Here is a 12,562-nt window from a genome sequence, read left to right as displayed (position 1 = left end):
TGTGTGTAGCAGAGTGAGGGAGGAAGTTCTCCCCTGTATGGCTGCAGATTATGTCACAGCCTGCTGGGGAACGCCCCTTCCCAGTCTGTGAATCTGACTGAGACTGAGCAGAAAATACAGAGCAATATCAAGGTAGAAAACTAAAAAATAATAAAAATAAAGGCCGGGGGTGTTTTATCATGATGAGCGCAGTGAACTGGGAGGATTATAAAATTTAACAAGATCATGACAGGAACTCTTTAATGTTTTGCCAAGATGTACAACACATAAAATGTTTCTCACAGTGCCCATTTAAAGGGGTACTCCAGTTATGAAAGACATATTCCCTATCCACAAATAGATAAGTGTCTGATCATGGGGGGGTTGGGGTGGGAAATCTCCAGAATGGGGCCCATCTTTTACCACTAAGTGCTTCAGCCCCCACCTTACGAGACAAACTAGTTTTGGCAGTGACAGTGATTGCGTAAGTGGACCTTCACTGCCGAAACCAGTTTATCTCTGAAGATGGGGGCCGGAACACTGCAGTAAGACATTGGCCCCATTCTGGAGATCGAGGGGTGGGGGGTCCGACCAAAGACCACTGTTGAGATATATATTATATTATATACATATATATATATATATATATATATATATATATATATATATATATTATATATATTTTTTTTTTTTATGGCTGCTGTGGTATTGCAGCTCAGCCCTTTGCAGCTGAGGCTGAACTGCAATACCAAACTCAGCCTCTGGTGAAGAGTGGCATTATATCTGGAAGAAAGCAGGAATTATATTTGAATCATACAACCTTTCTGAATAATTTTAGAATTGTTTTCTTGCATATACTTATAATCCAGTAGAGTTGATAATATTGTAGATAAAAGGTCTTGCTGGTAACAAATATTACTTTAATATTATTTATACATTTTTATGGTTTCATAGTTATCAAAACTGTGTCAGAAGGAAGTGTTGTTCCCCAAAGTACTGAAGATGGGTGAGGATCTGTCTTTAGGAGAAACAAAGCTGGAACAAATATTGCTTAAGACCCCTAACTGCAAGAACAAGACACGAGAACAAGAGATTTTCTGGGATAATGTGGGCAAGGAAACGTCAGGTACATACACAGCTTTTTCACTATAGAATAAGTGGGTTAAAGGAGTACTCCGGTGAAAACCTTTATTTTTTATTTATTTTTTAAATCAACTGGTGCCAGAAAATTAAACAGATTTGTAAATTACTTCTATTAAAAAAATCTTAATCCTTACTGTACTTATTAGCTGCTGAATACTACAGTGGAAATTCTTTTCCGTTTCAAACACAGAGCTGTCTGCTGACATCATGAGCACAGTGCTCTCTGCTGACATCTCTGTCCATTTTTAGGAACTGTCCAGACTAAAAGGAAATCCCCATAGCAAACATATGCTGTTCTGGACAGTTCCTAAAAATGGACAGAGATGTCAGCAGAGAGCACTGTGCTCATGATGTCAGCAGAGAGCACTGTGTTCCAAAAAGAAAAGAATTTCCGCTGTAGTATTCAGCAGCTAATAAGTACTGGAAGGATTAAGATTTTTTAATAGAAGTCATTTACAAATCTGTTTAACTTTCTAGCACCAGTTGATTTATAAAAAAAAAAAAAAAAAAAAAAAATTTTCACCGGAGTACCCCTTTAAGGACCACTTGGCTAAAAACAATGGGGGAGATTTATCAAGACCTGTCCAGAGGAAAAGTTGCCCATAGCAAACAATCAAATCGCTTCTTTCATTTAGCAGAGGCCTTGTTGCAAAATGAAAGAAGCGATCTGATTGGTTGCTATGGGCAACTTTTCCTCTGGACAGGTTTTGATAAATCTCCCCCAATGACCTTTCAGGGCATTTTTTAAGCAATGGAATATGGTCTCCTAAATAGCTCCTATAAACCACTGTAGAGAGCATGGTTTCCCAACCAGTGTGCCTCCAGCTGTTGCAAAACTACAACTCCCTGCATGCCCGGACAGCCGTTTGCTGTCCGGGCATGCCGGGAGTTGTAATTTTGCAATAGCTGGAGGAACACTGGTTGGTAAACACTATGGCCCTCATTTACTATTCTAAACCCGATTTGTTTTGTCTGGTTTTTTTGGCGCATCTTTGTCTGCGCCATGTTGCAGACATTGTGCGCCAGTCTGCGACACGATGCGAAATTTTTTCCCGACGGACCCGATGTGGATTCTCCCAAACCCGAAAAAGGGGCGTAACCCGACATTTCTGAGCTTTCCCACGTATTTATAAAGGTTTCCAACCCGAATTTGTTGAATTGTTGTGGATTTTTTCCCGACAGCTCAGAGGAGTTGGAAACCAAAACCTACAAAACCCAAGTGCGACAAACAGGATGCGACATAATAATAAATATCAGGGGAAAAAAGCAGTCGGGTAAGAAAGCAACATAGACTTACAACCCGATTTGGGTCTATGTGTTGCTATGGGCAACTGGTCAACTTTTCCTCTCCAAATGTTTTGATAAATCTCCCTCATACAGCTCAGCCAAGCACTATGGGGGAGATTTATCAAAACCTGTGCAAAGGAAAGTTGCTGAGTTGCCCATAGCAACCAATCAGATCGCTTCTTTCCATTTGCAGAGGCCTTGTCAAAAATGAAAGTAGCGATCTGATTGGTTGCTATGGGCAACTCGGCAACTTTTCCTCTGGACAGGTTTTGATAAATCTCCTCCTATTCCTTTGTTCTAGCAATTGGTGGGGGTCTCAGCAGCTGGACCGTCACCGATTACAACTTTTCATACGTAGCTATGAAATATCAGAAGTTGGATAAAAGTTTAGATACACTTTGGGGAACATTTTTTAAATTCCATCACCAGTACAAATTAATACAATGCATCCAAGAGCAAAGACGTACAAAATCCAACGTCTTTTCTTGGTTATTAGTCCAAGTGAATGGTTTGTGGACATAGAGATAGGCACATATCAGATCAGAGCTCTCCTTGGATGAGCACTCACACCACTCCTTAGGATTTATTCCTATACAGTATAAAGATTTATATTCAGTTGTCATTTCTTTATTTATTTTTTATCCTTTTAGTATGTTTAAAGGGGTATTCCAGGTAAAACCTTTTTTATATATATGTATATATATATATATATATATATATATATATATATATATATATATATATCTCAACTGGCTCCGGAAAGTTAAACAGATTTGTAAATGACTTCTGTAAAAAAAAATTAATCCTTCCAATAGTTATTAGCTTCTGAAGTTTTCTGTCTAACTGCTCAATGATGATGTCACGTCCCGGGAGCTGTGCATGATGGGAGAATATCCCCATAGGAGCTGCACAGCTCCCGGGACGCGAGTCATCAGAAAGCAGTTAGACAGAAAACAGCAACTCAACTTCAGAAGCTAATAACTATTGGAAGGATTAAGATTTTTTTTAATAGAAGTCATTTACAAATCTGTTTAACTTTCCGGAGCCAGTTGATATATAAAAAAAAGTTTTGGCCTGGAATACCCCTTTAAAGGAGATTTCCGGTGAAAATCAACTAATCCCCTATCCACAGGACAGGGGATAAGTAGCTGATTGGGGGGGTGGGGGGAAGGGAGGTCCGACTGCTGGGGCCCCCCGCAATCACTGGGATGGGACCCAGCAGTCAGTGAGGAGCGTGTGCTGCAGCCGACTCGCGTTCCATTCATTCCTAAGGGAGTGCCAAAAAGCCCCGGCATCATCAACATAGAAATAAATGGAGTTCCTCACTGAGTGTCGGGGTCCCGTCCTGGAGATTGCGGGGGGCCCGAGCAATCAGCTTCTTATCCTCTTTCCTGTGATTTTTGGCATAGTACTCCTTTAAAGCGTTACTGGCATTAGAAAAACTTTTGACACGTCCTTCAGATATGTCAAAGCTTGTTGGTCAGACTGGGTCGCCACCCGAGACTCACTGCAATTGCGAGCTATAAGCTGGGGAAGCGGGCAGCATTGCGCTTCCCTCCCTGGCCGTCCGAGATCGCCATACATTTATCATCATAGACTTCTATGTATGTACTATGTACGGATCGGCCGGCCAGGTGCATTGCCACCCACTTGCCCGGCTAATAACCAACGATCACAGCAGGTCTCAGCAGGGAGATCCGATGCGATCAACAGCGTTTGACATCTCTGATCGACATGCCAAAAATAGTTTTTAATGACAGCAGCACTTTAAGATGACCCCTTCATTCTTTTTTTAAATTCCAGGCCAAAGCTGTCCATCCGTGATGTCTGGAATGGAATACAAAAGTACAGACTCCGAGCTGCAGGTATATTATCCCATCTGTAGATTTAGGTGTAATGTAAACAACAAAAAGGGGAAGATTCATCAAGACTTGTGGAGGAAACATTGACCAGTTACCCATAGAAACCAATCAGATCGCTTTTATTTTTCAGGGGCCTTTTCAAAAATGAAAAAAAAAAGGGACCTTATTGGTTGCTATGGACAACTGGTAGACTTTTCCTCTGCACAAGTTTAGATGAATCCCCCACAATGTGATTTTAATGTGCATGCTATGGCTAATGAACTAGTGGTGTCAATGGAGACATCCTATAACATCAAAAGAGAGAGCCCTACCTCACTGCACATAGAGATATGTATTAGAGATGAGCGAACTTACAGTAAATTCGATTCGTCACGAACTTCTCAGCTCGGCGGTTGCTGACTTTTCCTGCATAAATTAGTTCAGCTTTCCGGTGCTCCGGTGGGCTGGAAAAGGTGGATACAGTCCTAGGAAAGAGTCTCCTAGGACTGTATCCACCTTTTCCAGCCCACGGGAGCACCTGAAAGCTGAACTAATTTATGCAGGAAAAGTCATCAACTGCCGAGCCGAGAAGTTCGTGACGAATCGAATTTACTGTAAGTTCGCTCATCTGATATGTATGATTTGTACTGATACTCATATAACAGTCATAACATTTGCCTATTGGACCCATAGCATGAATTTGGTTGATGCCTAACTTTGTTAAATACATGAATTAATAAGTCATTAATATGAATTATGATTTAAATACATTATTCCAGACATTATTATTGCTTCTATGGCTGAGTGTAGATACCCTTTTAGGTCTATAACTTTTATTACAGATCTAAGTGTTTCAGTGCTTACAGACTACACACATCCTATGTGCATATATGTGTTCTATAATGTGCATATTTTCCCTCATCGTTTAGGGTACAGTCCCACGTACCGCTTACGCAGTGTATTATGCGGGGAGCAAAATCTGCTGCTGCAGCGGGAAATACGCTGCGTAATCCCTGATCACCATACACACAGGACTTTCTGGCGACATCCCTATGTGTTCAGTGAGTTTTGGAGGCGGGACCACACATCACAGTCATGCCGACACGCAGCCTCGCCTCCAAATCTCACTGCGCACACAGGGCTGTCGCCAGAAAGTCCTGTGTGTATGGTGATCAGGGATTACGCAGCGCACTTCCTGCTGCAGCAGCAGATTTTGCGCAGCGTGAAATATGCTGCGTAAGCGGTACATGGGACCATACCTGTGATTACAAAATGAGAAATGTAAAAAGTTTTTATTGGTTGGGGGGGGGGGGGGGGGGGTCTCAGTACTGAGAACCCCACCAGAACAAGAGAACAAGTGGGGATAAGCATGCTTCACTCCCCAGATCAGAGTGATTCCAGTCCTGGAATTTGGTCCAAAAATCGATGCAAGCTGTGGGGGTGGGGGGTAAAGCGTACTACCGCATGCTTCTCTGCACTCATTCTCCTGATCAGTGGGGGTTGAAGCACTGAGACCCCAACCAATCAAAACATTTGACAGGTCTCTGTGACATGTAAACATTTTTTTTAGGTTAATTAGTAGGGATGAGCGAACTTCCAGTAATTCAATTAGTCACGAACTTCTCAGCTCGGCAGTTGATGACTTATCCTGCGTAAATTAGTTCAGCTTTCAGGTGCTCCGGTGGGCTGGAGACTCTTTCATAGGACTGTATCCACCTTTTCCAGCCCACCGGAGCACCTGAAAGCTGAACTAATTTATGCAGACAAAAAAAGTCAGCAACCGTTGAGCCGAGAAGTTTGTGACGAATCGAATTACTGGAAGTTTGCTCATCTCTATAAACTAGTGCAAGAGTAAATGGAGTAGTTGTTGCTTTAAGGGAGATCTGCAGTGGTATATAACGTATCCCCTATCTGTAGGATGTGTCATTGACCTCACTGTGGTTGACAGACATGCCCCCTCCATTCAGCTCTATGGGAGAGGCGGGGATGCACGACATGCCTCCTGCATGGGGAAGATGCGAAGATCAGTGTTTGATCGTTGGGGGGGGGGGGGGGGTCTGACCACTGGGACCCCCCGCAATCACTTATCCTCTATCCTGCAGATAGGTTATATACCGCTGCAGATCTCCGTTAACTTTAAAAAACTGGGCTTCAGCGGGCCTGTGCTATGGGCAATTTCTCCACTTTCACTAGTTTCGCTAAATCTCTTTGTAATTGATAAAAGAAATGTCCTTAAAGGGGTACTCCGGCGGAAAACTTTTATTTTTTTTAAATCAACTGGTGCCAGAAAGTTAAACAGATTTGTAAATTACTTCTATTAAAAAAAATCTTAATCCTTCCAGTACTTATTAGCTGCTGAATACTACAGAGGAAATTATTTTCCTTTTTGGAACACAGAGCTCTCTGCTGACATCATGACCACAGTGCTCTCTGCTGACATCTCTGTCCATTTTAGGAACTGTCCAGAGCAGGAGAAAATCCCCATAGCAAACATATGCTGCTCTGGACAGTTCCCAAAATGGACAGTGATGTCAGCAGAGAGCTCTGTGCTCGTGATGTCAGCAGAGAGCTCTGTGTTCCAAAAAGAAAAGAATTTACTCTGTAGTATTCAGCAGCTAATAAGTTCTGGAAGGATTAAGATTTTTTAATAGAAGTAATTTACAAATCTGTTTAACTTTCTGGCACCAGTTGATTAAAATGTTTTTTTTTAATTAAAAAGTTTTCCACTGGAGCACCCCTTTAATACTTACATATTCTTCTTAAGGTGCCTTTTATCTTACTCCTTTACCAGAGGGGTCATGCACCCTGGACTGAGGAGACAGATAACACATTGCTATGCTCTCTACCCTTTAGTGATACCAGTGTGACCCCCACAGAGCACCTGAAGTGAATTCTTTGTATTGCACTATATATGTGATTATAAATGAAGGACAATGCTGTGATTGTCTTCCAGGTACTAATGGAGAGCGAATCGAGGCCATCATCTCCACGGACTGTAAACCCTTTACATGTCGCCTCTGAGCTGTCATTTACTACAGCAGGAACAAGACCGAGCACAGATAGGTCTCATTGTAACTAGAATTAGGCCAAGTGTAAAATCACTTTCTAAAATAAAAATTGATAAAACTACAACTCCCAGCACAGTGTATAGAGCAGTGTTTCCCCAACCAGGGTGCCTCCAGCTGTTGCAAAACTACAACTCCCAGCACAGTGTATAGAGCAGTGTTTCCCAACCAGGGTACCTCCAGCTGTTGCAAAACTACAACTCCCAGCACAGTGTATAGAGCAGTGTTTCCCAACCAGGATGCCTCCAGCTGTTGCAAAACTACAACACCCAGCACAGTGTATAGAGCAGTGTTTCCCAACCAGGGTGCCTCCAGCTGTTGCAAAACTACAACTCCCAGCACAGTGTATAGAGCAGCGTTTCCCAACCAGGGTGCCTCCAGCTGTTGCAAAACTACAACTCCCAGCACAGTGTATAGAGCAGTGTTTCCCAACCAGGGTACCTCCAGCTGTTGCAAAACTACAACTCCCAGCACAGTGTATAGAGCAGTGTTTCCCAACCAGGATGCCTCCAGCTGTTGCAAAACTACAACACCCAGCACAGTGTATAGAGCAGTGTTTCCCAACCAGGGTACCTCCAGCTGTTGCAAAACTACAGCTTCCAGCACAGTGTATAGAGCAGTGTTTCCCAACCAGGGTGCCTCCAGCTGTTGTAAAACTACAACTCCCAGCACAGTGTATAGAGCAGTGTTTCCCAACCAGTGTGCCTCCAGCTGTTGCAAAACTACAACTCCCAGCATGCCCGGACAGCCAACGGCTGTCCGGGCATGCTGGGAGTTGTAGTTTTGCAACAGCTGGAAGCACACTGGAACTAGAAAACCCCTCTGAATGTTAAAATTCCAAGAGCCTGAACAGCAGCAGCTCACTGAAGTTTATAGTGACCACCTACAAATGTGTTTTTTCCTACTTTCATGTAAAGCTGATGTTTGTATACTGACATTTTCTAATACACCTCGTACATCAATTCTTGATGGTTTAAGAATTCTGATGGTAGCCATTGAATAGAAACCTTCATTGTATGCCCAGGTGACTGATATGCTGGAGAAAGGGGGGGGGGGGGTACATTTCCGAAAATCCAGTTATGCTTCTCACTACAGTGTATATGCAAAGTTCAGTTATTTAATATTCAAAATTAATATACAAAATATGAACATAAAAAAAGTAAATTAAATATTTCCCCCTCCCAAAAAAATAAAAAAAAAAAAAAACCTTTTGACATGTCCTAGGGACATATCACAGCTGCTAATAAGTACTGAAAGGATTAAGAGTTAAATAGAAGTAATTGACAAATCTGTTTAACTTTCTGGCACCAGTTCATTTTAAAAAAAAGTGTTTTCCACCGAAGTACCCCTTTAATGTTAGACATGATAACATTTACCAGTTTATCCTACACTTAACAGAGGAAATTCTATTCTTTTTGAATTTCTTCTTTTTTTGTCTTGACCACAGTGCTCTCTGCTGACACCTCTGTCCGTGTCAGGAAATGTCCAGAGCAGTATAGGTTTGCTATGGGGATTTTCTTCTGCTTTGCATAGTTCCTGATACTGGCATTAGGTGTCAGCAGAGAGCACTGTGGACAAGACAAAAAAAAAATCAAAAAGAAAAGAACTTCCTCTGTAGCATGCAGCTGCTAATAAGTACTGGAAGGGTAATTTTTTTTTATAGAAGTCATTTACAAATCTGTTTAACTTTCTGGCACCAGTTGATTTAAAAAAAAATGTTTTCCACTGGAGTATCCCTTTAAGGGAATACTCTAGTTATGTATAACTTATCCCTTATCCACAGGATAGCAGATAAGGATCAGATCGCAGGGGGTCCGACTGCTGGGACCTATGATCTCAAGAATGGGGGTATGTTTTAGTTCAGATAACTCTGGCCTCCACTTTCCAAGGCTAACTGGTCTTGGCCCGCTCAGCCAATCACTGGCTGAGGTGGAACATCACTGACCGGTGATAAGCAAAGTGGGTTGTCACTATGTAGACCAGCTTGTCTGTAAGGTGGGGGCCAGAGCGCTCAGAGGTAAGAGACAGGACCAGTTACCCCACCGCAATCAGACACTTGTCACCTATCTTGTGTATAGGACAGTGTTTCCCAATCAGGGTGCCTCCAGATGTTGCAAAACTACAACTCCCAGCATGCCTGGACAGCCTTTGGCTGTCCAGGCATGCTGGGACTTGTAGTTTTGCAACACCTGGAGGCACCCTGATTGGAAAACGCTGGTATAGGGGATAACTTTTACATGACCGGAGTATCTCTTTTAACTCTTAAAGGGGTATTCCAGGGAAAAACTATTTTTTTTTATATATCAACTGGCTCCAGAAAGTTAAACAGATTTGGAAATTACTTCTATTAAAAAATCTTAATCCTTTCAATAATTATCAGCTGCTGAAGTTGAGTTGTTGTTTTCTGTCTGGTAACAGTGCTCTCTGCTGACATCTCTGTCTGTCTCGGGAACTGCACAGAGTAGAAGAGGTTTGCTATGGGGATTTGCTTCTACACTGGACAGTTCCCGAGACACGTGTCATCAGAGAGAACTTAGACAGAAAAGAACAACTCAACTTCAGCAGCTCATAAGTACTGAAAGGATTAAGATTTTTTTAATAGAAGTCATTTACAAATCTGTTTAACTTTCTGGAGCCAGTTGATATATAATATATATATATATATATAAAAAAAAAAAATAAAGTATTTTCCTGGAATACCCCTTTAAGCTACTGCCAGAGGGATGCAACATCGCGGACAAACTGCTCGAGTACTAGCGGTTTTCAATGGACAGGTAAGAAGTGGATTCTTTGATACTGCTGGAACTTTCTTCTGGGTTGACCTGGAGAAGTTTATTTTGTTTTTCTCGCCACGTCAAGATCTGCTCAGTCATCTGCTCTAGATCTGCCTCGAGAGCCTCCATTCTGACTAAAGCGTCATCCTAAAAACAGACAAGCGGCATGTTAAAGGAGTTGTCCCACAATGAACGTCCACCACCCATACACAGGATAGGAGATGTGCCTGAATGCTGGGAACCGCACTAGTGTCTAGAATAAAGGTCCCGGACCCTCCACTCCTATCCTCCTCTCAGCATAATCGAGGAGAAGGTTCCATGAAGGGCGACTGAATAGGTGTCCTGCTCCTACAATGTACAGTATATGAGCTAACAGAAACAAAATGTCTTATTACTGGGACCCCAGGATCACTAGGCTCCATTATAGGACAATACAACCTTGTACTCACCATACTTTTTGCACGTTCTGGTATCTGGGGTATCGCACAGATGTTTTGGATGTAGATTTCCAGCTTCTCAATGAAATGAACAGCAAGTGGTAAGAGTTCAGAGACAAACCTGGGAAGAAAGAAGGGTGGCAGAACATTTTTTTTGTTTTTTATACCTTAGTAGGATAAATGCATTTTTTCTAATGCACAGCAGCACAATCCCATAACACTGGTCATCTATCCTGAGCCTTAGCTTATGTATCAAGACAAAGAACTTACCTGTGGTAAGAAGCCTCTATAGGTAAATTTTCCTGGCACAATGGTTTAATCAGTCTCTGCCGGAGACTGCGCTTCTCTCTCAGTACCGCCTCCAGGTGGCTGTTTATTGCTTGCAGGGCCTCATATTTCTGATCTGCAATTTTGAAAGATATGTAAATCGATCCAACATCTGAACATAAAGTATGACCTTCTCTAATATTCTGATACATTACAGAGCAGGGCAGATGGTATACAAAACAGCCCAAAAGATCCATAGGATTACAACAATACCCAAATTATATAGCTTTTATTTTACTACTTAAAAAATAAATAAAAATAAAAAAAGCGTGCCTAAAATAGCTTTTTATTTTTTAGTTCTTGTTTATATATATATATATATATATATATACACACACACACACATATATATATATATATATAAAAATAAAAAAAAGAAGACTGAAGCAGGTGAATCTGTGGGTGCAGGCAGTCTCAGGGACCCCGGTCCTGGATCCAAATATTTGCAGGATGAAGAAAGCGGCTGCAGCGCACCGGAGTATCAAAAATGCAAAAAGTAATGATTTGGTTACATTATTTTATTTGGAAATGGGAACAATTTTCATTTTTTTTTTTATTACATCTTTTTTTATACACAGTTTTAAGTTCTTATAGGGGACTATTAAAAGCAATTGTTAAACGGCTTTTACCGATTAAAGCTATGCCTTAAAAGGCTGTACAAAGAGTGAAGATCGGCTTTGATCATGGCATCTAAAAGGTTAATGCTGGACATCCGCATAATTGCTAATTTGGGGCATCACCGTTGAGTCTTTGCGAGTTCAGCACGCTTCATGCAACCAGAGCGTGACCAGAATGTACATGCACGCCATGTGTCGTAAAAGGTGTTAAAGTGGAATTATTATTTTTATTTTTTTATTTTTTAATAAAACTGATGTCAGAATGTCAAAAAAAAAACTTGTAAATTACTTCTATTAAAAAAAATATTAATCCTTCCAGCATTTATTACTGGCTGTATACTACAGAGGAAGTTCTTTTCTTTTTGAATTTCCTTTCTGTCTGACCACAGTGCTCTCTGACACCTCTGTCCATGTCAGGAACTGTCCAGAGCATCAGAAAATCCCCATTGCAAACATATGCTGCTCTGGACAGTTCCTAAAATGGACAGAGGTGTCAGCAGAGAGAAACGTGATTGTGACAGAAAAGAAATCCCAAAAGAAAAATAAACTTCCTCTGTAGTATACAGCTGCTAATAAGTACAGGAAGGATTAAGATTTGTTAATAGAAGTAATTTACAAATTTGTTTAACTTTTTGGCATCAGTTGATTAAAAAATAAATACATTTCCACTGGAGTACCCCTTTAAACAAATCCAAAGGCCAAGAGTGTGGCCTAATGGCCTTCTTCTGGCTCAAATAGGTATCGCTATTTCATTCTGCTGGCTTGTATAGGTATCGCTATTTCATTCTGCTGGCTTGTATAGGTATCGCTATTTCATTCTGATATCTTGTATAGGTATCGCTATTTCATTCTGATAGCTTGTATAGGTATCGCTATTTCATTCTGATAGCTTGTATAGGTATCGCTATTTCATTCTGATCTCTTGTATAGGTATCGCTATTTCATTCTGATCTCTTGTATAGGTATCGCTATTTCATTCTGATCTCTTGTATAGGTATCGCTATTTCATTCTGATCTCTTGTATAGGTATCACTATTTCATTCTGCTGGCTTGTATAGGTATCGCTATTTCATTCTGATAGCTTGTATAGGT

General features: G+C 41.2%; 2 protein-coding genes across 4 annotated transcripts in view; one reads left to right on the top strand and one right to left on the bottom strand.

The window, feature by feature from the left end:
- HEATR4 (HEAT repeat containing 4) overlaps window positions 1-8,046 on the top strand; it is a 58,878-nt gene extending 50,832 nt beyond the window's left edge. For all 3 annotated transcript variants that reach the window (XM_056546474.1, XM_056546473.1, XM_056546475.1), the window contains 3 exons: window positions 934-1,105; window positions 4,213-4,274; window positions 7,204-8,046. In XM_056546474.1, the coding sequence (XP_056402449.1) occupies window positions 934-1,105; window positions 4,213-4,274; window positions 7,204-7,329 (360 nt within the window). In that variant the 3' untranslated portion in view covers window positions 7,330-8,046. The remainder of the gene's footprint in view (window positions 1-933; window positions 1,106-4,212; window positions 4,275-7,203) is intronic.
- A 1,939-nt stretch (window positions 8,047-9,985) lies between these two features.
- HAUS2 (HAUS augmin like complex subunit 2) overlaps window positions 9,986-12,562 on the bottom strand; it is a 15,861-nt gene continuing 13,284 nt past the window's right edge. Inside the window, exons 4-6 of the mRNA XM_056546490.1 lie at window positions 10,797-10,929; window positions 10,539-10,647; window positions 9,986-10,236 (exon numbers count right to left, since the gene is read on the bottom strand). Of these exons, the coding sequence (XP_056402465.1) occupies window positions 10,069-10,236; window positions 10,539-10,647; window positions 10,797-10,929 (410 nt within the window). The 3' untranslated portion in view covers window positions 9,986-10,068. The remainder of the gene's footprint in view (window positions 10,237-10,538; window positions 10,648-10,796; window positions 10,930-12,562) is intronic.

Source organism: Hyla sarda, chromosome 11 (assembly GCF_029499605.1).
Source record: "Hyla sarda isolate aHylSar1 chromosome 11, aHylSar1.hap1, whole genome shotgun sequence".
Taxonomy (NCBI): Eukaryota; Metazoa; Chordata; class Amphibia; order Anura; family Hylidae; genus Hyla; species Hyla sarda.
The sequence above is the reverse complement of the archived record's forward strand: the minus strand, read 5'-3'. Positions and strand labels throughout refer to the sequence as shown.